At 39.5% G+C, this 24,781-nt stretch overlaps 1 protein-coding gene across 1 annotated transcript; it reads left to right on the forward strand.

Moving 5' to 3' along the window:
• The first annotated feature begins 823 nt into the window (after positions 1–823).
• Positions 824–23,292, forward strand: LOC134746786 (zinc finger-containing ubiquitin peptidase 1-like). The gene is made up of 18 exons (XM_063681329.1): positions 824–1,277; positions 6,098–6,246; positions 7,001–7,086; positions 7,477–7,615; positions 8,156–8,303; positions 9,706–9,761; positions 10,231–10,341; positions 11,627–11,959; positions 12,495–12,602; positions 15,693–15,806; positions 16,324–16,495; positions 17,161–17,284; positions 17,976–18,129; positions 18,685–18,776; positions 19,721–19,851; positions 20,763–20,851; positions 22,041–22,181; positions 22,859–23,292. The coding sequence occupies exons 2-18, from the start codon at positions 6,100–6,102 to the stop codon at positions 22,892–22,894; spliced, it is 2,181 nt and encodes a 726-aa protein (XP_063537399.1). The 5' UTR covers positions 824–1,277; positions 6,098–6,099; the 3' UTR covers positions 22,895–23,292.
• The last annotated feature ends 1,489 nt before the right edge of the window (positions 23,293–24,781 follow it).

Raw genomic sequence — 24,781 nt, forward strand, 5'->3', positions numbered from 1 at the left:
GGCCTCAGTTTTCTGGGATACGGATGGTATCCTTTTGATTGACTATCTGCCAAAAGGAAAAACCATAACAGGTGCTTATTACACGGAATTGATCCCGAAAGTGCGGCAGGCAATTAAAGAAAAACGTCGAGGAAAATTGCGTGCTGGCGTGTTGTTCCACCATGATAACGCTCCTGCTCATCGGTCACAGATGGCTGTCACTGCAATCCGCCAAGCTGGTTTTGAGATCTTCGACCACCCACCCTACTCACCAGACTTAGCTCCGAGTGATTTTTACTTATTTCCCAAATTAAAAGAGCACATCCGTGGAACTAAATTTGATGACGATAATGCGGTGATGAGTGCTGTCGAGGAGTTTTTCGAGACTCAAGGAAAAACATTTTTTTCGGAAGGAATAAAAAAACTTGAAAAACGGTACTTAAAATGTATTGAAAAGAAGGAGATTATGTAGAAAAATAAAAATAAAAACAATGATTATTTTTTGTTTTTGACCCTATTTCTAAGAATGTTTTGATTTACCCTCGTATGGTTTTAATTTCAACTCGATACCTCCACGCGTTCCCGAGATAAAGATTCTTGACAGACAGACAGACAGACGGACGGACGGACAGATGGACAACAAAGTTATCCTATAAGGGTTCGTTTTCCTTTCGAGGTACGGAACCCTAAAAATTACCTAAAACAAAGCGCCATCTAGCATCATTTCCTTAAACTACCCCGTGTAACTACCCCAAGCCGTAACTCAATATTTAAGTTACGGACCTACACATTCACTGGGTTACGAATGTCTTACGTAATACCGTCCAATTTCCGACAGGGGCGCCACTGTCAACTCTTCTCCGCATGCGTCGAACCATAGATTCAGGATTACCGGGACTAAGGCGCGGCAGCATGCCAAGATAAAAAGAGAGGGAGATATATTTTTAGCAAGTCAGATGTCAATATGTTCTGTTTTTCCGTTCACAAGATCTTAGGTGTAACTGAAATAGGTATACGTTATTGGTGTTTTGGTCTCTGTCAGAGTAGAGTACGCAATGAGTGGAAAGTGTAGCGATTCGCTGAAGAATTATTTACACATTCCTTTATTTTCAGTGTGCATGAAATTCATGAATGGCGTGTGTCGCAACCTGTCGCCAGTTTTATTGTAAATTATAATATTAATGTTAGAAAATGATAGCTTTAATTTACTACGTAATCAAAGGTGAAACGCATAGGTAGTATTGCGAAAAGGCGGAAAAACCCGCAAAACATCGACAATAAAAACACTGGCCGCTTAGGTAAGTTATATTTTTCTTTTTAAAAACGTTTTAGCTATAAAATGAACCGTTTACTCGTTAAAAACAATTATGTTAAGCGAAGATTTAGCTATTATTTATGTAATTTGTTTTATAATAGCTATGGGAAAGTCCATGATTTCCTTGAAAACAAAACTGCGGTAAATTTATCGATTAAGCCTGGAGCTAATATCGTTATTGTGTTTGGTTTCTATGTGAACGTAATTATTATAGCTTGTGAGTATTTTTAAAAGGCTACACCTATGTTCTAAATGAACTATGAATGAGAACTGGCATGTTCTAGTTGTGTGCTTTTTAAAATTCGAATCGTAAACAAAGTGCCGTGTGTTTTCGTGAAACTTTTTAAAGCACGTTGAATCAACATTTGTTTTTTAACTGCTGGCGATTTTATGTAAATATCTTCTACAGTTAAATAATACTGCCAACATTTTTTAACTATTTTTTTTAAATAAGTATTAGTCCATCGTTAAGCGGTAACGGTTAGTTTTTTAAAAGTAAGGCCAAAAAACCTCATAATCGACCGGTTATATATACTTAATATATGGTTTCAATGTTTCAATGGAAATAGCTAGACCGATTATTACAAGTTAAACCCTACATAAATAGCTAATTCTAGCTTTCTGAATGAAAGTGACATTTTGGACGTCAATGACGGATATATCGGCACCGCAGGGCCAACGCCAAAGACGGATTAATCGGTCAAAGACCACAGAGCAACATAGTCCTACGTGCATGTGCATAAAGTTCAATTTCAGTTTTGACTCTTCGGTGACAGGCGTCCGAGTGACAGCTTTTGTGTTTGACACCGCGTCAAAAAGCTTAAATAGACTTGATATTTAAGTCGAGGTAAGCCGAATCTAAGACTATTTATTTTAGGAGTATTCGACCAGTGTACCGCTTACTGAAAAATACTCTCAAATCTAATTAAAGATTAGTTTTTTAAGTGACTATCTGCCAATGCTCCTCTATCATGCTTAATTTAACGTGATTCGTTGGCTATAAAATAAATAAATAAGTATAGGTATAAATATTATAGGACAATTCTACACAGATCGAGTTAGTCCCACAGTAAGCTCAGTAAGGTACGTGTTGTAGGTACTAGACGACTATACCTAGGTATATGAAGGGTACACGGTAAGAACATGTCTAGTCACTTTTTACGGAAACTGAGATTTTCATTTCAAAATGTAGAGCTCTTAATTTGCTACCACTGTATAATATATGTAACACAACTTTGTTTTTAACTAGACTTATATTGACCGGGATATAGACCGTGATTACCTTTTGTATTGTTTATGAAACCTAGTCTAGTGAAACTAACCGTGAATCATTAAAAACTCTAACTTTGTTTTTAGTTAAAAGACCTGCCCGCGCAGCATGGTTTCCCCTATCACTAAGTCCGTCACTTTCGCACTCACATACTTGTTAGAACGTGACAGGCATGGTGATAAGCGTACCGTGCTACGACTCCTGGTCACTGAATTACCATACATTTTGACATGGTTCCAAGTTTTAAAACTGCGATTACTCAAAATGTTACTTAAGTGACTAGACATGTTCTTTCCGTGAACCCTTCATATATAATATATATGTAGTTACATATAAAACATCCATAACTAAGGAACAAATATTTGTAATAAATACACAATTAAATGCACTTTCCAGGATTCGAACCCGGGATCTCTAGCTTCGTAGGCAGGGTCACTACCGACTATTCTAAGTAGGCCGTCAAACTACGCTAAGCTCTATTGTCGTAGCTTGATCGTAGCCGATGGCATGGTTTTCCCGCTTTAAAGCCACGTAATAAGTAATAGTATTATCATAAACGGCCACGCACCGCCCCGCCCCGACTCTAATTAATTAATTACCTTGCCCTGCGACAGCAGATTGACGGCCGTTTGCCGGCCGCTCAGCACTGTTTTTAAGCAACTTTTTATTTATTTATTATAAACTCCTCACCACTTAGATGGTTGGCAGTCCTCAACTGTGCGTTTCTCTAGAAACTTCCTGCCTCGCACAGCTAAACTGTGGAATGAACTGTCGCCTGCGGTATTTCCGGACCGATATGACCTTCAAACCTTCAAGAAAAGAGCGTATTCCCATCTTAAAGGCCGGCAACGCACTTACAACCCCTCTGGTGTTGCGGGTGTCCATGGGCGGCGGTAATCGCTTACCATCAGGTGATCCGTCTGCTCGTTTGCCTCCTGTTTCATAAAAAAAAAAAACTGATCGGCGATTGGCCCTAGTCACACCTGATGGAAAGTGAAGACAGGGCCTAAGATAGAGCTCACCGGTTCAGTAACAGCCTATTCACTCTTGTTTTAAAGAGACCGAGGACATATTGATCAGGGAATACAAATGGCAACTTACACTATGATGCATGACGCGTGTACAGACGTGCCGTTCACACATAGAAACGCAAGTGATTTAAATTTTTGATGTATAGCGTGTTCGCCCTGTGATTTGAATAAATAAATTTATTAATATTCCTCAAAAAAAATTTGCGGCCTACATCCACAATAGGTATTTGAATCAGTGAACTTGCCCCCTATTTGCCCGTATGCAATCACTGGTTCGCGTGACCACACGTTCCGTTTCTAATGTAGGTACTCCTATTCGTACTTCACTCACTATTTCCGTTAAGTCATCACACAGCAGGATTTGTTCCTTCATTTATGTAATATTAAATATGAGACCGCTTTTGTTATTTAATTTTAAACAATGTACAACTTTGGGAACAAATCAAATTATTTTATTAAATTTAGCGCGCACTGCTTGCCCTTAGACTTGGTCAAAGACGCCTAGTCTTACTAAGATGGCATATAGTCGAGAAATTGGGACGGGTACCGCCGTAGCGAGGTGGCCTAGGGGTTCATGGCGTTACCCGCGATAGCTTTAGACGCCGGTTCGAATCCGGCCTTCACCACTGGAGGGCTTCGTCACTTTTTCTTTTATATATGACATCTATTTACAGTTTATAATATAGTCATATGGATTGAATACTTGCATGCCATATCGGTACCTATAAGTTTGGCTGTTTGTACCTACGCCTAACCTAATGGCAATTCTTCTTCTTCTTCTTCAGTCGGTCCCTCAATGCCACAGAAAACCGCCTGGTGGTCTGTGCTCAATGCTGAGGATCGTGACATCATGTCCTTTTGTTGAAGATCAGGTTCCTCCATAGGCTTCTAATTGTGTTCTACATAATAAATGAATTATGAATTTCAAGTACGTGTTTCACGAAAAACCCTGGTTTGTGTATTTTGCATGCATGTAAATACTAACCTACATTGTAAATTGTAAATATCCTACCTTCAAAAATTTACCGCTGTTTTACCATATGTAAAAATGCCTCACGCTAAACATTCGAACGAGCTATATTTTGATTTTTTTAAGTAGTCGCACTACTACTTATAAACTGAAAGAGATGTCACATATTAAAGAAAAAGTGAAGGTCGGAAACATAAAGTTTACTTGATATTATAAAAAAATACTCAAAATAAGTGTTTTTGGCGCAATGTACTCGCCAACTCGCGACGCCTGAAAAGGTTTTTGGCATTCAAAGGTTAAGAGCAGTGTTTCTTTACCAAGTTGTAATAAATTGTAATAAAAATACGAATGAGATGACGGGGGAAAGAGGTATGGAAGAAAAAGACATGCTGCGCCGACCCCAAGTGAATGGGATAAGGGCAAGCGAATGATGACGCTGAAACCGTTGCTTCGTGTCGCTGCCCCAATGTTACATTTTCAAGATAGTTGAAATTCGACGTAATGTCACTATGATAAAGTTCAAATTTCAGTTCGATAAAAGTTAAACATAGAACCCTGTAATATTGGGCCAGCGGAGTGCTACGACGTAGCACACGTAGCTTTGCTTTGTAAGTGCGTATTCACTTTGTCCGATATCGGCTGACCTTTTCAGAAAAAAAGCTAACAGAAAATGACATAGTCATTTTGCACATAACTAATGCAACCTTAAATAAACATTAGTTACTAGTATGGCGTATGGCATAGAAGGAAAGATCTCTTTACTTCTTGTGACGGCAGTAACAGTTTATTTAAAATGTTATACCTATATGTATTTTTGCTGACAAGCATTAAAATCTACGTTGTCACTCAGCATTATGGCCTACTTAGCTAATTGTTTGGGGAATTCTAAAGTGCCTACATGTGCTGTGGATATTTCATCATTAGCAAATGTAGGGCTAAGTACTTTCTACACGTAAACTTTTAAATGCGAACTTTGAATACCAACAAGAAACGGCAGGAGTACAATCATACGTTTACCTTAAATATAAAGGATTATTCGATGTTTATGCCATATTTTTTTCTTCCTATTCGCGATTCTGCACAATATGAATTCTTATCACATGCGTTATTCTTCACACTCATTAATACTTCACAATCTTGTTTCTTCCTATTTGCGATTCTACGCAGCTGAATTTTATCACAGGCGTTATTCTTCACAATCTTGTTTCTTCCTATAATATCTATCTTCCGTTGATGAGGTGTAATAAGATAATCAAAATGCCAGTGAAAATAAATGTATTTAAAATGAAATCACTATTTGCTGTTCTTTGATCTGTTTTTGTAAATCAGCCAAATAAAGTTCACGGGTTTCGAGCAAATTTTTGAGTAAATTTCATTTGATAGCGTAACGCGACGTACGCGTTTGCGTCAAGTCTCATTTTGTATGTATTGCAACATTTTCAACTTTTACACATACTCCTACGATGGATGATCGAGTGAGTTTATATCGATATACTTATTTCTCGCATTTACAATTCGTACTTACCTTCCAGCCATGTCGACCAGCCCATTCCCATACACCTGCGAGCTATGCGGCGCGGAGGGCCTCACAGACGAGATGATGCGCTCCCACACTTTAGAGGCCCATGTCGCAGGGCGTCCCTCCTGCCCCTTCTGTGACTGCTCTGTGCCCCCACCACAGGTAACGTACTCCCATACACCTGCGACCCGGGTATGTACTTAAACTACCTGCGTCCAAAAGAGAGGTATTAGGGGCACTGTGAATGTCATATCGCGTTGTGTGGTAGGGCACAGCACAGCGGATATATGTCATTTCAGATTTAGAGCAGACCCCAACTGGGGAAGAACCTCCACCTTACAGAAAACCGCAGCCAAATAACACTAGACCCTACTCAGTGTTGCGTTCCTGCCGATGAGTAAGGTTGCCAGAGAGCTCAACGAGGGTGCGGAGTGTTAGGGTCGGCAACGAGCATGTCACACCTCTGGAGTTGCAGGGGTCCATAGGCTAAGGTGACCGCTTACCATCAGGTAGGTCTTATGCTTGTTTGCCATCGACGCAGTATTAAAAAAAAAACACCTGCAAGCTACACTGCGGGCCTCAACAACGAAATGATGAGTTCGAACTAGCGGCCCATGTCGCAGGGCGCCCCTCCTGCCCCTTCTGTGACTGCTCTGTGCCTCCACCACAGATTAGATATATCTAATCTGTCAGAGCATCTATAGATGTACATTCCACCTATCCCATAACGGTCATAAGTGTGTGTAAGTAGTGTAAGTGTGCGTGTGTGTGTGCGGTGTTTCCTAAGTACCCATACTCTAGGGGCAACATCTATTGCCTAGTTTATAGCTCTACTCTTACCAACCTAGCGCCTCCAAGAAGCCCCTGCATTATTTTCAGATTTGTAGTGTTTTTTGTGTTTATTACTTGTTTACAGCTACCGGGCCACGTGCAGAGAGCGCATCTACACTACCTCACACCGGAGAGGGAGCTTATGGCATTCATAGATGATCAGAGTCCAGGGTAAGGTCAAGTTTACAGTCTTGGCTATTTTTCTTCGACGAACGAAGTCATAAAGCGCTCTCAAAGTAACTACTAATCTCTAAAACCTGATACTTTTTGAGCACATGATCTAATAATACACTATACAGGGTATTTTTTCAACGTTTAGCAATTCTCTGCTGGAAAATACCTAGGTATATTCCTACCTCCATTCCACACCTCTAAATTTTCATATCATCCTCACAGACTACCACCTTACCATGACCAGACTTGTAATACCTTGGTTGGCATTCAATAAATGACATGATATGATGTGACAGAATATGGCTCCGCTTACTAGTGCGGATTGGTGATTTTCTATCACATACACACAATATCTAATCTTTAACCGAATTGACTTTTGTATTTTAGGTACGACGAAGACTCGAAGATGACCACGACCGACAGCTGCAGCTACAATACTCCTGGCTCCGTGAACGGCTGGCATAGTCCTGAGTCTGCTTCATTTCATAATGGTGCCATCTCCAAGAACTATCACAATGGGTTTCAGGTACGAAGCCTTAATAGTAGTGACGAAGACTCAAAGATGAGCACCACAGACAGCTGTACCTACAACACTCCTGACTCCGTCAACCAGTGTTGGCAGATCGTTAATTGCAATTAACCATTAACAAGCAATAATTGAACCGTAAACCGTAACGGACGGTTACAGTTAACGGTTCAATTTGTACTGGTTAATGGTTAATTGCATTAACGTTTCGGCCAACACTGCCGTGAACTATCACATTGTGTATTTCTTCTATGACACATTAAAACATGTTAAAATCCGAAAACGCCTTTTCACCAGTCTGATCCACAAAACCTTTTTGGTAGTACCATTGTAATTGATGGTGGGTTCTACATCGAGTGGTTTGACAATCCAAGGAAAAATGTATCTCCCAAAGCTCCCAAAATATATGCACACCTACTGCAATTGGACAAAATGAAGATATTAAAACGATTTCCAGCTTGCTCGGAATTAATTCCTCAAAAGGCTTTTTTGGATATAATTTAGATATGGCCTATAATGATATTTTTTGTCGGTTTTCAGGAGAAAGACTTCGAAGATAGGCCCCCGAAAAATATCAACTTGACCAACGGCTTGAAAAACATTAACACGAGCAACGGGGTTATTCCAAAGAAGCTGAGTCGAGAAGGTTCCAGAGAACGGGATATGGTTAACGGGCATGACAAGAAAAGTATGATTGTTTTATTCGATTATTAATTCTTATGATATTCAGTCAATAGCGCCAGCCTCGAAAGTTAAAGACGCTGGTTCAAATCTATCGTCGGCTGAAGAATCATCATCATCTTCCTCGCGTTATCCCGGCTTTTTGCCACGGCTCATGGGAGCCTGGGGTTAGTCCATCCGTCCGCTTGGCAACTAATCCCGAGAATTGGCGTAGGCACTAGTTTTTACGAAAGCGACTGCCATCTGACCTTTCAACCCAGAGGGGAAACTTTGTTGGGATTAGTCCGGTTTCCTTACGATGTTTTCCTTCACCGAAAAGCGACTGGTAAATATCAAACGATATTTCGTACAATACATAAGTTCCGAAGTGGTTCCGAAAAACTTATTGGTACAAGCCGGAGTTTGAACCCGCATCTATGTATAAATAAGTAGATAAGTACAGCCAATTTCTTTTTACTTAAGGCGGTTCCCTGAGCCAGAAGGCGAAAAATCTCCTTATATGATCCTGTTATTCTAAGCGGTGTTGATATTCGTAGACGTGGAAAAAATATATGTAGTTCTTGACTATATTATCTTTAATATCATAGCTTCCGATACACGAATTATGACACTTCGCTCGATACAATTAATTCCCAAAGTAACCTCTAACTCATACTTTTAATCCAACTTTACTCGGTTATTTATTATGTGATGCTATAAACAAAAAAAGAAGTAAAAACAATCTTAACTTAAATAGTAATTTCATAGCTTTCGAATTTCGATATTGTAGGGTAACGTTTTTAAAATAAATAAACATCGTCAAAATTCGATCAAAATTGACACTTGGCGCGCATGATCTTTCCCGTTTTTCTTGCGAAATGTGACAGAGACAGCGGCAAACCGATGGAACGGCCTTAAAAGGGAAATAATATTTTAATAAATTATTGATTTAACTAATTCATACCGTAAAATGGGGTGAGTAGGGTTCGCGGGGAGAGTTGGGTTATGAATGGGGAGAGAAGGTTTGAAAGGGGGGTGAGATGGGTTTTAGGGCTACTGCTACAAAAAAATTGTATTCCAATTTAAAATGGAGCTATAGTAATACTCATAATAAAAAAAAACGATCCAACAATCTTCCAAAATCACCTTTGTATGAAAACCCATCTCACCCCAATTACGAGGGACTACGGGGTGAGGTGGTTTTTCCTGTTTATCGTCAAAGTTATGAAATGGAACTACCCAAAATAAAATAAAAACTAAAATACAAACGTCCGGAACACTTATTATATACACCATTCAGTTTGCATATGTAAAAATAAAATGTTATCGAGGTTTGAATGTCAGTTTTGCTCCTATTCACCCCATTTTACGGTACTAACTTTGTACAAAATACGAAAAGGAAAAATAACGACTTAATTCCTTATTTCCAGATTCCAGTCCAAGCCACAATTCAGGAAGTTATGAAGGATCACCAAACAAAAATAAGGTTCCTATCTAATATCTTTTCTAACGATATTATAACTTTTACTCTGTATTTACATGAATGGGGTTGGCCGGGCGAAATATTTTACAGGTGGCGCCAACATAGCTTGCCCTTCCGTTTCCCCGTTTTACTCGTTTGGCTGAATGCGCCAGGAGCGCGATGCCATAAAAAAAAATATAGCTTGCCCTTTCGGCTCTGTCAAGTGTCAATCCCTAGAATGGTGTTAAATTCTTGTTATTTAGTTTTGGAATTTTATGGCCTGGAAATTTAAGCCAAATCTCATAAAACTAGAGAAAGGGGCAAGCTGTGATGGCGTCATCAGTGTCATCACATCAATGTAAACCTTCCACTGTTACCAACCCTATTGGGACAGTGGACGTTAATTTCAGTTCCGTACAAACTTTGTTCACGGAACACTTATGGGATGACTTTGGTCTTGCAAATCGGTTAATCTTTTTCTTGTTGATTTTAGTCGACAATGGCAAGTGCTGGTCAAGGTTCCCCGCTGAGATCACAATTAGCATTAAAACTGAAACCTAACACACCTAAAAAGTCGGTTCCCACTCCAAGCCCTACAGTTCAGGTAATACACTGCACAAGTTTTTTTTAATTTTACGCCCGAAACAATTAGAAAGTATAGTTGAAGGGTACACGGAAAAAACATGTCTAGTCACTTTTTTCGGAAAATGAGATTATCATTATATGTAACACAACTTCTTTTTTAGTTAAAAAGACCTGGTCACCGAATTACCATACATTTTGACATGGTTCCAAATTTAAAAACCGCGATTACTCAAAATATTACTAGTGACTAGACATGTTCTTTCCGTGTACCCTTCAGATAGTTGCAATGATCCAATTATAGTTTGGCAAGCCATTTCCGCCAGTAGAAAAAGACGGCAAATTAAAAAATGTGTGTGTGAAAGGGTTGTCCTTCCAAAGAAAATTTGGATTTTGTACCTTTTTCTACTGACAAAGTGGGTTTTCTAGAGTATAATAACCAACGCATAAGGCATATTTTGTAGTTTATTATAAAAAAAAGTTTATTATATCGCTCGATAAGCATGAAATTAAAATTGATTTATAGTTTGCCAAAGGACTGTCTCATTTCAAACATAGACAGAGAGAATAATACTATATTTGTCTTACACTAGAAGAAAAGAAAAGGATGAGTATAGTTTTTTTTGTTCTTATTTACTGACAATTTGGTTTGACCAACTATACTGATAACAACATTCTTTTATCACATCATAACAAGTGTGCCTTAGAATCCAGTGCAATAAGGACCGCAACCCAACTTCTTCTTCTTCTTCTTCTTTTAAAATTATGGCTTCAGCCCAGTGGGACTATTTCGCCAGTATCAAGGTATTGAGAGGTTTACAAACGACAAAAATTGTACGGTTGTACAAGACAGTGTACGGTGAATTGTTAGCTCTTGTAAATCGATAGCTAGTCTTTACAAGAAGCACGTGGACTACCGGCCGTTGACTCCAAGATGGTGGTTAAACGCGCTTCAAAATTAATTCTCCATTCACTGCACACTACCACATTAGTTTACTGTATAATAAGCTATCGATATTACACTTTAAACAATATTAATAAGCAAAAAACAAAGTAATTAATCACGATGCTAACTATCAAGATGGCGCTCGAACCGGAAGTCCCCGCAACCCAACTGTCAACGCATGACACTAATGACATTGACATTTGACAGTAGTTTTTCAATTCAAAACGACGTGTATTTATTGACAAACATTTATATATTAGCTTTTGAACGAAATTCGCTAAAGTTTGCCTCTAAAATAAAGCAAACGACATAAAAAATTATAACAACAAGTTAAATAACCATTTCCAAAATTGATCAACAGTGCCTCCTCTGCGATTTCACAACAACATGCCCACAAAAGTTAGAAGAGCATATAAACCGCGCTCACTTCGACCTGACCTCTCCTTCTGTGATGGGGAACGCAAACAGCAACACAGCGAACCCGACATTAGGAAACCCGACGTTGACCCTGGACAATCCTACGAACAACATACTGGACAACCCGACGTTAGCTTACAGTGCGATGGCGATGTCACCAGGGCCTCATAGCTCGACGTATCAGTGCCCAATCTGCGAGAGAGAGTTCACGAATGGTTCAGATGTGGAAATGCATGTTAATGTTGAGCATAGAGATATTTTGAGTCCACAGAAAGCAGTAAGTTCTTTGTTTATTCATATTTTATTGTAAAGTTTGTTGTTTGATTTTACATGCTGTATTTCAGTGTTTTTCAACCTTTTTCATGACGCGACTCCCTTAGTACGTACATAATGTTTCCCTTATGTATTGCTTTACGACTGATAAAGGCTTCGGCCCAGGGGGTCCCAACCCAGTTTGAAAAACACTGCTGTATTTGAATTATTAATGCCTGAGAGTACTATTTGTTATCCGTAAATTAAAAAGCTCTTAGTCTTGTCCATATTTCAATTCTTACTTTTATGGTTTTCTCTCGGTAATTAGCAAACTTTGTTATATAAGATCACAAAAAGGCCTAATATATTTGCAATTCATATTATATTAAAACTAAAAGGTATTGACTATACATTAGAGTTCCTCGGAACTGTCATATTTTTGTTCTAACTGACAGGCCGATATCGTCCGGCGGACTGGTAATGGGTGGGCCCCTTTGCAGAAGCCAGGAGATTGAAAGGTTACAGTTATGTAGTTTTACTAAAAGTGATATTTACTACAGGATCAGATGGACAATGCCTCCTGCGATGATGTAGTCATGATGGAAGAGAGTCCTGTGAGTAACTGCCCCGTCTGCTGCCAGCCACTGCCACTGTCTCAACATGAACTGGTGAGTACTGTTATTGGGCCTTAGGGCTCATTTAGACAGCGACCACACTGGCATGAAATTTTAGTTACATTACGGACTATTTCGATGACATCCAATTCAGCCAACCGATCTCGAAACTCGCATGAGATTTCTTGCACTGTCTAACTGAGCCCTCTGTCTTCAATTGTATTATATATAACATTGTATGGAACATTTCTCATAAGTAGACTAACACAGGGTGTTTTATGAAACTTTTACAAAGGCCACAAAGTTATCAACTGCAAAACTGTTACTGTATGGGTGTCACTATATACAATAAACTACCACAGCATATAAAAGATCTGCCATATACTAAATTTAAAACAGCGCTTTTTAAATGGCTACTGACAAAATCATTCTACTCTATTAATGAATTTATTGCGCATAATAATGTTTAAACTCGTATCCTGAATGGTACACAGCAGAGATAATACAAGCAATTAAACTCAAGCACGCACTGCATAGACAATACAAAAAAAGTGGCTCTGAGGACGACTACAATAAATTTTCAGATTGTAGACGGAAATTAAAATCAGCAATTTCTCTTGCACTCGATCAGTATCAAGATCAGATGCAACAGAACTTGGCAAAGGATCCTAAATCATTTTGGAGTTTTATAAAAAAGAAAAGAGAGGGCAATAACTGTATTAAACTAATGGACGATGGTGGAAGGGTCTTATCCCAGCAGGAAGCTGCCGAGGAATTTGCTGACTTTTTTTACTCAGTGTACAACTCTACACCAGCTACACTCGATCCTGCAGTCGCAAGCGCCACAGCATCGCCTAATAGCACGTACGTACACATTCACGAGCTACAGGTGGCGGAAGTGCGCCGCGCGCTGGAGAAATTGCCGCCTAAACGCTCAATGGGACCGGACGGCATTCCTCCTTTTGTATTAAAGGATTGTCGCTCGGTGCTAGCAGAACCACTGTGTCATTTATTTAATATATCTCTAAAATCCGCTACCTTCCCGGAACAGTGGAAATTGTCGCGTGTAGTACCAGTGCCAAAGGGTAGTGGTGGACCAAAAGCATGTAATTATAGACCAGTTGCAGTGCTGTGTGCGCCTGCAAAAGTTTTTGAGTCCGCTATACAAAGGTCCTTACAGGAACAGGTCAGTTGCCGGTTTTCGGGCGGGACGCAGTACTGGGGGAAACTTGTTACACCTTATGTCGCGGGTGGCACCTGCGGTGGACGCCGGCCGTCAGGTAGATGTCACTTACTTCGACTTTAGGAAAGCTTTTGACATGGTAGACAAGGACATCCTACTGAAGAAGCTGGCGGACACGGGGTGTACGCCGCATACCCTTGCATTTTTTGCAAGTTATATGCGGGGGAGGTCCCAGTACGTGGACTGCGCTGGTAACAGGTCAAAGCCGTACTATACTAGGTCCGGGGTCAGTCAAGGAAGTAATCTGGGTCCGTTACACTTTGTGTTAATGATTAATGATCTACCTAGTGTGGTAAAAAACGCGGAATGTTTGCTCTTTGCCGATGACCTGAAACTTGTGCGTCAAATTGAGGATGTATCGGACTGCGCTGAGTTGCAGAACGATATTGATCGAGTGGTTCAATGGAGTCACGATAATAAACTGCACTTTAATGTGGCTAAATGCTCGTCAATGTCCTTCAGCAGGTCCTACAGCCCGATACATCATCAATACGTGGTAGAAGGGGCGCCGATGGAGCGTTTGACGGAAGTGCGAGATTTGGGGGTGCATTTTACCGCAGATCTTTCCTTTAGGCACCACATTACCATTGTTTGCAAGAAGGCATATAGGAACTTGGGATTCGTTCTGCGGCAGTGTCACGGGTTTTCCAACGTAAGAGCTATACGCGCACTGTACGAAGCCCTTGTCAGAAGCCACATGGAGAGCAGTTCTTGCGTCTGGAGCCCAAATGAGGCTAAATACAAGTTTATGTTGGAACGAATCCAAAATAAATTCATCAGGTTCTTGTACCTAAAGTTGTATGGAGTGTACCCCTTCTATCCTCGAATGTATCCAACCCTGTTTGTGCTCGGAATGGTGGGATATAACCAGCTAGAGGTTAGAAGGGAATTGGCACTAGCCTCTTATATATTTAGGTTAGTGCGTGGAAAGGTCAGTAACCCAGAGTTACTAAAGTCAATAGGTGTTTACGCGCCCCCACGGTACGTGTGGCGGAGGCGCAGGCCGCCCCTGCTGGCCGAGCCGCACGCGCGCACCGGGTTGATGCGCACGGCCCCTTGGACGAGAGCCCTGCGCACATTTAACGAAGTTGCCAATCGAACTGACGTATTTTACTGTTCCGAGAGTGAATTTGTAAAAGTTACATTGTTCGTGTTGTGTTATTCTTAGTTATAGTATGTATATACCTAGTTATAGTAGTAGTATAGTTATAGTAGTAATTTATTATTTTTAAGGTTAATAGACACTATCGCATTGGGTAACTGTAATGATAGCTGTAAGATTTATTAAATAAAAAAAAAAAAAAAAAAAAAATTAATATTAGTCAAATTTGTATTATAAATATTTATTACCTGGACATTACATATGAACTTAGTTATTTTATTATCAATTGCTGGGACTGTATTGTAATTTGTATTGAATCGTAAAGTTAACTTATTGTGCATCCTATTCTAGTTTAATTTAAGTTAATGTAGTTAGTAATTAATTAAGTTAATTTAAGGTAGTCTTATGTAATACAAATTTAATGTATAATAAGGACCCATTTTCATGCTGCCAAAAACAGCTAAAAAGGCTAGACCAATGTAACTTTTATAATATCTATGTAAAACCCTTTTTATGTGCAAATAAATGATTATGATTATGATTATCACATATTTACTATATACTATAAATATTGAAAAGGTTGAACAAATGTTTGATTTCTGGTCTCTGCAAGTTTATCAGCAATCGGGGCCACCTTTTAGACTACCTTGAATATATTAATTGCGAACTTTGTCTTTTACGTATTGTTTGGGGGATATGGGCCCCCCCCAAAACAAGGAATATGAATAACTGACAGGAATCCAAACTAAATATTTTAAATAATATTATATAGTTATTTATCAAACACTGTTATGTTTAGATTCAACACATAGAAGAACATTTCGAGCGCGGCGAGGAGTGCGGCGCAGCGCTGAGCGCGGCCGAGCGAGAACAACAAAGAAACAGGGAAGAGCATGAATTTCAAATGTTAAGGGTAATTTTATTTCTATATCTTGTCGCGCCTCTATTATTATTTTTTTATCCTATCTGGCTTTTACTCCCCGCAATTTTGCACGGGGTGAATTTGCCAATGTCGGTTTTTGACTTTCACACGTGAGGAGAATGTTCGGTAGTCTGGGGTCGCGCCTCTATACCGTTATCCTAAAATTTTGCTAGACATTTTGTGTCATAAACCCCTTTTACGTATCATTTTACCCCACACATAATTTTATGTATCAGTATAGTTTGGGTGGAGATGGAATGTAAAATTCTTGTTTTCTTGAAAAAAGGAGGTCCAAAAATCGACTGGAGAGCGCAGCTCAAAAAGACCAAGGGCCTCACGCTTCGAATCTTTAGTCTGGAATAACCTTTGAAAAGCGCAGTGGACCCCTAGGGGTCTAGACGGACCACTATGAGAATCACAGATTTAGGCAAACCAATTTTCGTAGACAATTCTTCTACTCAAAACTGGCTTGATTGTTAATATTCTAATAACCTTTACCTTTTTCCAGCAACAATATGGCATGGAAGAGGATGAGGAGGGTTACACAAACCGCGCCAGTAACAGCCTGAAGCGCGCCGTGTATTCCGGAGCCCTGTCCGTAGCAGGATACTACGAGAGGAGCGTAGGCCTCCGGCGTGCCTCGGCTTCAGGCCTCGACACCGGTTCTTCCAGAACCAGTGGTAAGAGGTCCATCATCTCAAACGAAAGACGTCCACTGCTGGACAAAGGCCCAAAGATCTCCGCAACGAACGGTCATTCGGTTAGAGGTTACTTGTATATCTAATCTAACTGTGTATTCCGGGGCCCTGTCTGTAGCAGGATACTACGAGAGGAGCGTAGTCCTCCGGCGTGCCTCGGCTTCCGGTTTCTCTAGGACTAGTGGTAATATATTACTTGAATCAAGCTGTATAATCTGGAGCTCTATCCATAGCAGGATACTATGAGAGAAGTGTAGGCCTCCGCCGCGCCTCGGCTTCCGGCCTCGACACCGGTTCGTCTAGAACCAGTGGTAAGAGGTCACTTGAAGCTAGCTGATATTCCAGGACCATGTCTGTAGCAGGAAATTTTGTTACTAAATTAATAAAATTATAACAAATTTCAGCTCAACGAGGGAGAGGAGTGTTAGGGTCGGCAACGCGCATGTAACTCCTCTGGATTTGCAGGCGTACATAGGCTATGGACACTGCTTAATATCAGGCGGACCGTATGCTTGTTTGCCACCGACGTAGTATAAAAAAATTGAACACAATGTACTGTACCTGTATTCATACAACTTTTTGCAGGTTGTCATATATCTGCAACAGTCCTGTCTATTTTCTCACCCAATAAATATGTTTTTCCTTAGGAATTTTGGAAAGGATAACAGTCCTGAACGCCCAAAACCAGAGCATCGTGAAGACCTACCTCTGCAGCGCCGTGGACCACTACGCGAGTACCTACGGCGACCGTGGCTGGGGCTGTGGCTATAGGTCTGTACTCTGTACTACATTCATTTTCCATACCTACCTCAAAAATAAAATAATCCTTAGATCCCTTTTGGCAGTAAGCGATGGCGATACGCTTATAGAAGAATGGAATCAAACGAAAGATGTCTATTGGGGTTCATCCATTAATTAAGTCACACGAATTTCTAGGTTTTTTTTACCCCTGCCCCCCTCTTTGTCACACTTGGTCACATTTGGCAAACCCCTCCCCCCCGGTGTGACGTCACATTTTTTCAACGAAATCGGCAAATCGAATTAAGTACTATTTCTGACAAAAGAAATATTAGTAATTTTATAACCCAAAACTGATTAGGAAAGTAAATAAAACGAATAAAAACGATTATCGTTCAAAAAACTTGTTATTTAACTGTACAGCGAATAAAATAAGTTAAAGTGACGTCCCAAAGTTTGAGACTCCCCGCTCCCCCTCCCCCTTGTCACAACATATCACATTTTCTTGACGCCCTCCCCCCCTAAACGTGTGATGTAATTAATCCATCGTTTTGTGATCGCCGTCGAATATTCGACGGCCGGGTTCTGAATATTCGGCCGATGGTCAGGCCGAACATCCGGTATCCGGCCAAACAACTATCCGTTGCATCTCTATTTAAGATTTTTCATACAGTATATTCCTTAAACATTGTCTTAGCACTAATTAAACATTATCGCTCTTCAGGAATATGCAAATGCTCCTCTCCTCCCTAATGCGGAACCCCGAATACAGCAAACTCCTCAACTGTATGACAGAACAAGATGGCGAATGTGCGCCTTCAATACCGCGGCTACAGCTTCTAGTAGAACGGGCGTGGCAGATGGGCTTCGACACGCAGGTACCGATGCTTTTTTGGTTTTTAGGGTTCCGTACCCAAAGGTTAAAAACTTCCGACTGTCCGTCTGTCTGCCTGTCACCAGGCTGTATCTCATGAACCGTGATAGATGATGTATTTCTGTTGCCGCTATAACAACAAACACTAAAAACAGAATAAAATAAATATTTTAGTGGGGCTCCCATACAACAAACGTGATTTTTTTACCGTTTTATGCGTAATGGTACGGAACCCTTCGTGCACGAGTCCGACTCGCACTTGGCCGGTTTTTTAATTACTTTAAACTTATTGAATTACCGTAAGAAGCATCCAAATCGGCCCATGGGCTTGCCCACTAGAGTGCCCTAAGGAAATAATATATACATAAGTTGATAAACCCATTAAAATGGGTAATTAAACACATTTTTATCAAAATCTAATATCATTTATTTTCAGGCAGCTAAGGGATGTGTGTATTTATTTTGTGCAATAAAGATTAAAAAATAAATAAATAGGTTACAAACAAACATTAATAATAATCTTGAAAATTAAAGATGTTTTTTTTCTTTATAATTGCAGGGTTCGGAGCAGCTGGGCTGTAAGCTACATAACACTCGCAAATGGATCGGGGCCTGCGAGGTAGTCACCGTACTCTCCTCGCTAAGGATACGGTAAGCAACTTGGAAATAAATATTTATCAAAAACGTATAATAATCAATATGGCGCCGCTCTGACGACTATGGAATACTTTAGTTATTTGCAGGGCTCGGAACCGGTATTGAAATACATGTTAATATCGTTCCAAAACCGGTAATTTGTTCATTAATACACCAGTTAATTGATGGAACGCGAACTAAAAAATTGCGCTCTCTCTCCCAACCGGTGAAAAGAGGGAACGGAATTTTATGTTTTGCAGGGAACGATCTAATACCGGTTACTCTTGGCTTTCGGAGACTCGGTTAAACTCATTGTCATACGTGAAATAGATAGCAATACTTACTCTTTCTGTCTCGCTTCGATATTTTAAATTTAACCGGTTAATTTAATTCCACGAAAACGGGAGACGAACGAATTTGGCATCAACTAGTATCGCAATAGAACAGTTCTTTAACCGGTAACCGCAAACGGAAACGAAATCCTTTTCGTTCCCGGGTGAATGAACGAAACCGGTTTTAAAAATAAAACGGTTTCCGAGTCCTGGTTATTTGTCAATACATAAATTATCTCTCGAGACTCATAAATTCATATTATTAGCCCGATTTAATTCGGCTTGTTTGTCGTCGCTTTTCATGTTTTCCCTCCGCGCATTTCGCACATAGCCAATATTTCATTTAGGTATCGAAATTCAAAGCAGAAAAGACAACGAAACGAGATAGACGGAAGTTAAAATCACTTACTGCAGTTATATTTTATCGATAACTGTATGTTGTATTTATTTCTTATTTTCTTATTTATTTTACATTTGAGAAAATACAACAATACTTTAACGTGACTTTAACATAATAAACAATCAAATAATTCCAAAAATCACCAAGGAACATTATTATTTCTGCCCGATCGACCATAAACAAGTCGCACTTATACTAGAGTAAAACAATCTATCTTTTTTTTCCAGATGTCAGCTGATCGATTTCCATAAACCAACGAGTCCAGAAGGTGGCCACCCGGCGCTCTTCGACTGGGTGCTGCGATACTTCACCGAAGACCCCAACGGGTTCAAAGCACCAATATACTTGCAGCATCAAGGTAAAACATCACATGAAATAAAGCTATGAAAACGAATTATATCGCGTATATTGAATTTATAATACACCCCGACGTTTCGGACCCTTTACAGCGTTCGTGGTCAACGGGTGACTGAGGAAAAACTACAAAGTGCAAAAATACCCACATAAAAAAAATAATGAACCATAAACTTTAAGGCTGGTTATTTTTTGTATGTGGGTATTTTTGCACTTTGTAGCTTTTCCTCAGTCACCACCACCACCACCACCACGGACCACGAACGCTGTAAAGGGTTCGAAACGTCGGGGTGTATTATAAATTCAATATACGCGATATAATCCGTTTTCATCGTTTTATTTCATGAGTAACTATCGCAGTAACCGAAGACAATATTATGCATCACAGTTATGTGTCACTTAAGGGTCCCCGGCAAGCTCGGTTCTCCAAACAAACGTAGTTCCGCTCTCATTTTAAAACTACGTATTGGACTGTAATGAAACTTTGCACATACAATAACATGAGGTATATCTATGTCTGTAATTACTAATTAGTTTATGTAGCCAGTAGTAGTTCAAAAATACAGCGAATTTAAGTTTTTCATTTCGTTTGTTTTATAAACTGGAGCTCTGGTTTTGCAGGCGTCCATAGGCTACGGCAGAGATCGGAACCGCTTTTTAGCAAAAACTTCGAAATAACCATATATTTCGAATTATTTTATACTCGAAATGTCTCAGTTGTGTTTTTAGGTAAAGACTTCGTATTGACTAGATTGCCCAATTAGAAATAAAATAATTAACAAAGAACGAAAAAATACCGTTTTCGTTCCCATACAAAGAATACCGGTATCCGATCCCTGGGCTACGGTGACTGCTTACCATCAGGCGGGCCGTATGCTTGTTGGTATAAAAATATATACATAGTATTGTTTTCAGGGCACTCTCGGACGATAATAGGCTTCGAGAAGCATAGAGACGGCAAGGTGACGCTGCTGGTGCTCGACCCCTCACATTCGCCTGCACAAGTGAGTGGTCAACGCGTATTTACATAAAATAAATAAATAAAATTATCTTTATTGCAACTTTAAATTATTACATAACATTGGTTCCTGGCTCTCAATAGTACATTATTGTCGAGGCTCGGAAGTAGCTACTTGCTGGCTGAGGATTCGTTTTAAACGGACGACCTTGGGAGTCCGTTTAATTGAATCCGAAGCCAGCAAGTAGCCTTCCAGCCGAGTCATATATAGTGCTTTTCTCAAAAATGGCGCAATAAATACAAATATAATAGAAAAATTATACAGAAGCAACGTCCTTATGTATATATTTTCACAGAAAAAAGTAGTAAGATTTGCTTTGCCGCCGTTTTATTTTTTTAATTAAAAATAGAACTGTATTTTTCTGCTGAAAATACGCCAACCTATTTGAGACACCTAAATAGTCGCGGTACCAACATTATAATAATAAGTACTGATCATCTGTTTGGCTGTTTAATGGACCTATGCCTGCATTTGATATGGCCACTTCAACTTTTAAAAAGTTTGGAACTCGACAAATAATGGAATTTGTATGCAACATTGCAGTCCCGAAATCGAGACTGCAATGTTTTTAACTTTTTAATTTTTTGACTGACCATAAACAACGCACTTCGCGACCTACTTTTTAACCGACAACGTCGACTTTGCCGTCCATTTTTGAGAAAAGTAGGTTTCCCTGTGTCTCAAGAGCCAGTTTCTTCCCGATTACAAGCGTATGGATGGTTACAATGTTAGACATTTTATAATATAATTTTAACAATATTTAAATTAGAGAAAGAAGTAAACATTTGAGACTATAATGATCTGTATGTACGCGCGCGTGAGTAAGTATTATGTGTGTCTGATTTTTGGGATATGTACACACACACATCATTGGGATGTGTGTAACGCGCGTGTGTGTCTGGTTATTTTGGATTGTACTAGAACACGCTTCTTAATAACTCTTCTGCTTTACTATAGTTTAATGATGTTAACTAAATCTTAATTATGTTTTTTAATTGAAAATTACTAATGTTGTTTATATTAAGATAAATTGCTCATTTGTTACCTATTTTACTAGATTTTGTTATAAAATTCAACATGTATCATCATCCCTATTCCTTTCGGAACGGGGTAGTTGTCCATTCCGTATGAATGCAAATGATGTATTTGTCAGATTGTTTTGTTACATGCACAGGTACGGCAAGTACTTGTTGGCAGTATGTGCGCCTGCGCGGCCGCGCTGCGACTGCTACGCCGTGGTTCTCCAGCGCTGCGCGCGCGCCAGTACCAGCTGCTGGCCGTGACCGGCGTGATGCGGGACCAGCAGGAGTATGAGGTACCGTAGAATCCGTTCATTATGACCAGGGTTGTGCATGCTCGGTCACTACAGAGAGCGCTCCACAATCGGTCAAACGAACTAGTTCGGTCTTTTAGTTCCTTTAGTTCAGTCGTTCGGCCGTTGAAAGCTGCGAATGAACAGGAATCGGTTTTACATTCGACTTTTTTTTTATCCTTGGTAACTGAATACAATTCAGTTGTACGACACTTTAAGATGATTAAACATTAAACACCTTGACACTAGAAAAAATTTTTTTTAGAAAAAGCTGAAACTGTCATGTCATTCTTTTATCTCGTCAACTATCAAATTCCATGCACGAATTTGTCTTAACACACCTTACACAGTCAATGAACCTTTTATTCTAGTAATTAAGTCCAACCGTTTTTAGGGTTCCGTACCCAAAGGGTAAATGGAACCCTATTACTAAGACTCCACTGTCCGTCTGTCTGTCACCAGGCTGTATCTCATGAACCGTGATAACTAAGTTTAAATGTTCACAGATGATGTATTTCTGTTACCGCTATAACAACAAATACTAGAAACAGAATAAAATAAATATTTAAGTGGGGTTCCCATATAAAAAACGTGATTTTTTTGCCGTTTTTTGCGTAATGCTACCCTACGTTTTTTTTTACTTGTAACTTACTAACACTAACATATTACTATATTTACAGGCCAGTAAAATACTACAGTCAGTCCGCATACCATAGTGAAGGCAGCGTCGCTCCGTCATTCTCAGCTCTATGCAAGGCCACATACAGTTCATTTTCCGGTGTCTGCAGCTCAACACATCTCTACGGACATTTGGTATGCTATTTTTTACCAAAAAAGAAGTTGATTTTATTGTATTATGTGTAGTTTAATTCATTATTAATGCGATTTTTTTTCGTAATTTAACTTCTTGGAATAATTCATAATAATATCATGTTCATTAGTAAATATTTCACTATTGAATTTAATTCACATAATACTACCTCATATTTATTTCGTATTTTTTTTATTTCAATTTTATTTTAAATATTACAATATTTTCATAATCAACGACGCATCGTAATAAAATAGTTATAAAACAATAAAAATCACAAAATGTCGGTCGGTTAGTAATAAAAATATAAATTGTTTATAGTAAACATGGCTTCGTGATATGCCTTCGATATTTAAGAGTACTTTAGTGTTTTAAAGAGTGATATAAATAATAAATAGTTATTCTACGCGTAGACGAATAAATACTGCAGCTATTAAAAGCATTATATTATTTTTTTGCTTATTTCAGAAATCTAAGTGTAGTGTGTTTAATGCAACAAATACTATAGGATAACAGCTCATTACAGCAAATTTAAGCTTGGCCATTACAAATTGACATAAGCATGTTTTTTAGGGTTCCGTACCCAAAGGGTAAAAACGGTACCCTATTACTAAGACTCCGCTGTCTGTCTGTCCTTCTGTCACCAGGCTGTATCTCATGAACCGTGATAGCTAGACAGCTGAAATTTACACAGATGATGTATTTCTGTTGCCGCTATAACAACAAATACTAAAAACAGAATAAAATAAAAATTTAAGTGGGGCTCCCATATAACAAACGTATTTTTTTTCCGTTTTTGAGCGCAACGGAACCCTTCGTGCGCGAGTCCGACTCGCACTTGGCCGATTTTTTTTTAATTATGGCTTTGAGAGTCCCCAGCAAGCTCGGCCGAATTGCACCTTCCCATACCGCTGTAGTTCCGCTCTCATTTTAAAACTACGTGTTGAATTGTAATGAAACTTTGCACATACAATGACATGAGGTATGGCTAGGTCTGTAATTCGTTTATATACACAATTTAACCTTGTGTTAACAGTTAACTCCGAGTTAGTGGCTAACCCTGGATGGTGCAGGTGGCCCTAAGCGCCACTTGCACCATCCCACGGGTTAAACCGTTAACCCAGTGTCAAATTGTACTGGCTGTACTGGTAACCAAAACCATGGTAACTCCAGGTTAAACCCGGGGTGGGTTAAAGGATTTGCCACACTGGATGCGTTCTGTGGGCAGCGGTGAGGTCAAACTTCAACTTCAACTTCTGACCGCTGCCCGCAGAACGCATCCAGTGTGGCAAATCCTTAATGGGATGGTGCAAGTGGCTATAAGAGGGTTAATTTTGATCATAAATGGCAGTATATATTTGTCTACACGACTTCAAATAAGCTTGTATCAGAATCACGAACATTGTTTTGCACAATCACTATAGTGACGCAGTTACTTAGTATTTAACTTACGGTTGGTATGGAACAAGGGCCTGGTGCTTGTAGTCCGTTCTAGTTCTTTCAGGTTCAATTTAAATTAAAAAAAAATGTTTAACCCTTCGACCGCCAAAGACGTCAACTGTCGCGCGGCTACAGCACAATATCAACCTTCGTGCATTACAACAAGGTTCATGATGACGCGACGCGCACGAGTGGCGTGACTTCCAAAGGCTGAAATAACTTTTGAATAGGGGATATTACTGCAATGTTCTGCCACAGTGCAGCACTAACCTTATGGATGGTATAGAAAGGATGCCAATGTCTTATGGCAGAATTGTTGCAAAAGTGACCGCTTTCAGCTTTAAATAATAGT

The sequence above is a fragment of the Cydia strobilella genome, chromosome 13, assembly GCF_947568885.1.
Source record: "Cydia strobilella chromosome 13, ilCydStro3.1, whole genome shotgun sequence".
NCBI lineage: Eukaryota > Metazoa > Arthropoda > Insecta > Lepidoptera > Tortricidae > Cydia > Cydia strobilella.

What these genes read in the sequence shown, in the direction of transcription:
- LOC134746786 (XM_063681329.1), top strand. Translation starts at nt 6,100, where the DNA reads ATGTCGACCAGCCCATTCCCATACACCTGCGAGCTATGCGGCGCGGAG. An exon ending in GATCACCAAACAAAAATAAG is followed by an intron (nt 9,762 to 10,230) that starts GTTCCTATCTAA and finishes TGTTGATTTTAG; the next exon opens with TCGACAATGGCAAGTGCTGG. An exon ending in GGCTGGGGCTGTGGCTATAG is followed by an intron (nt 17,285 to 17,975) that starts GTCTGTACTCTG and finishes ATCGCTCTTCAG; the next exon opens with GAATATGCAAATGCTCCTCT.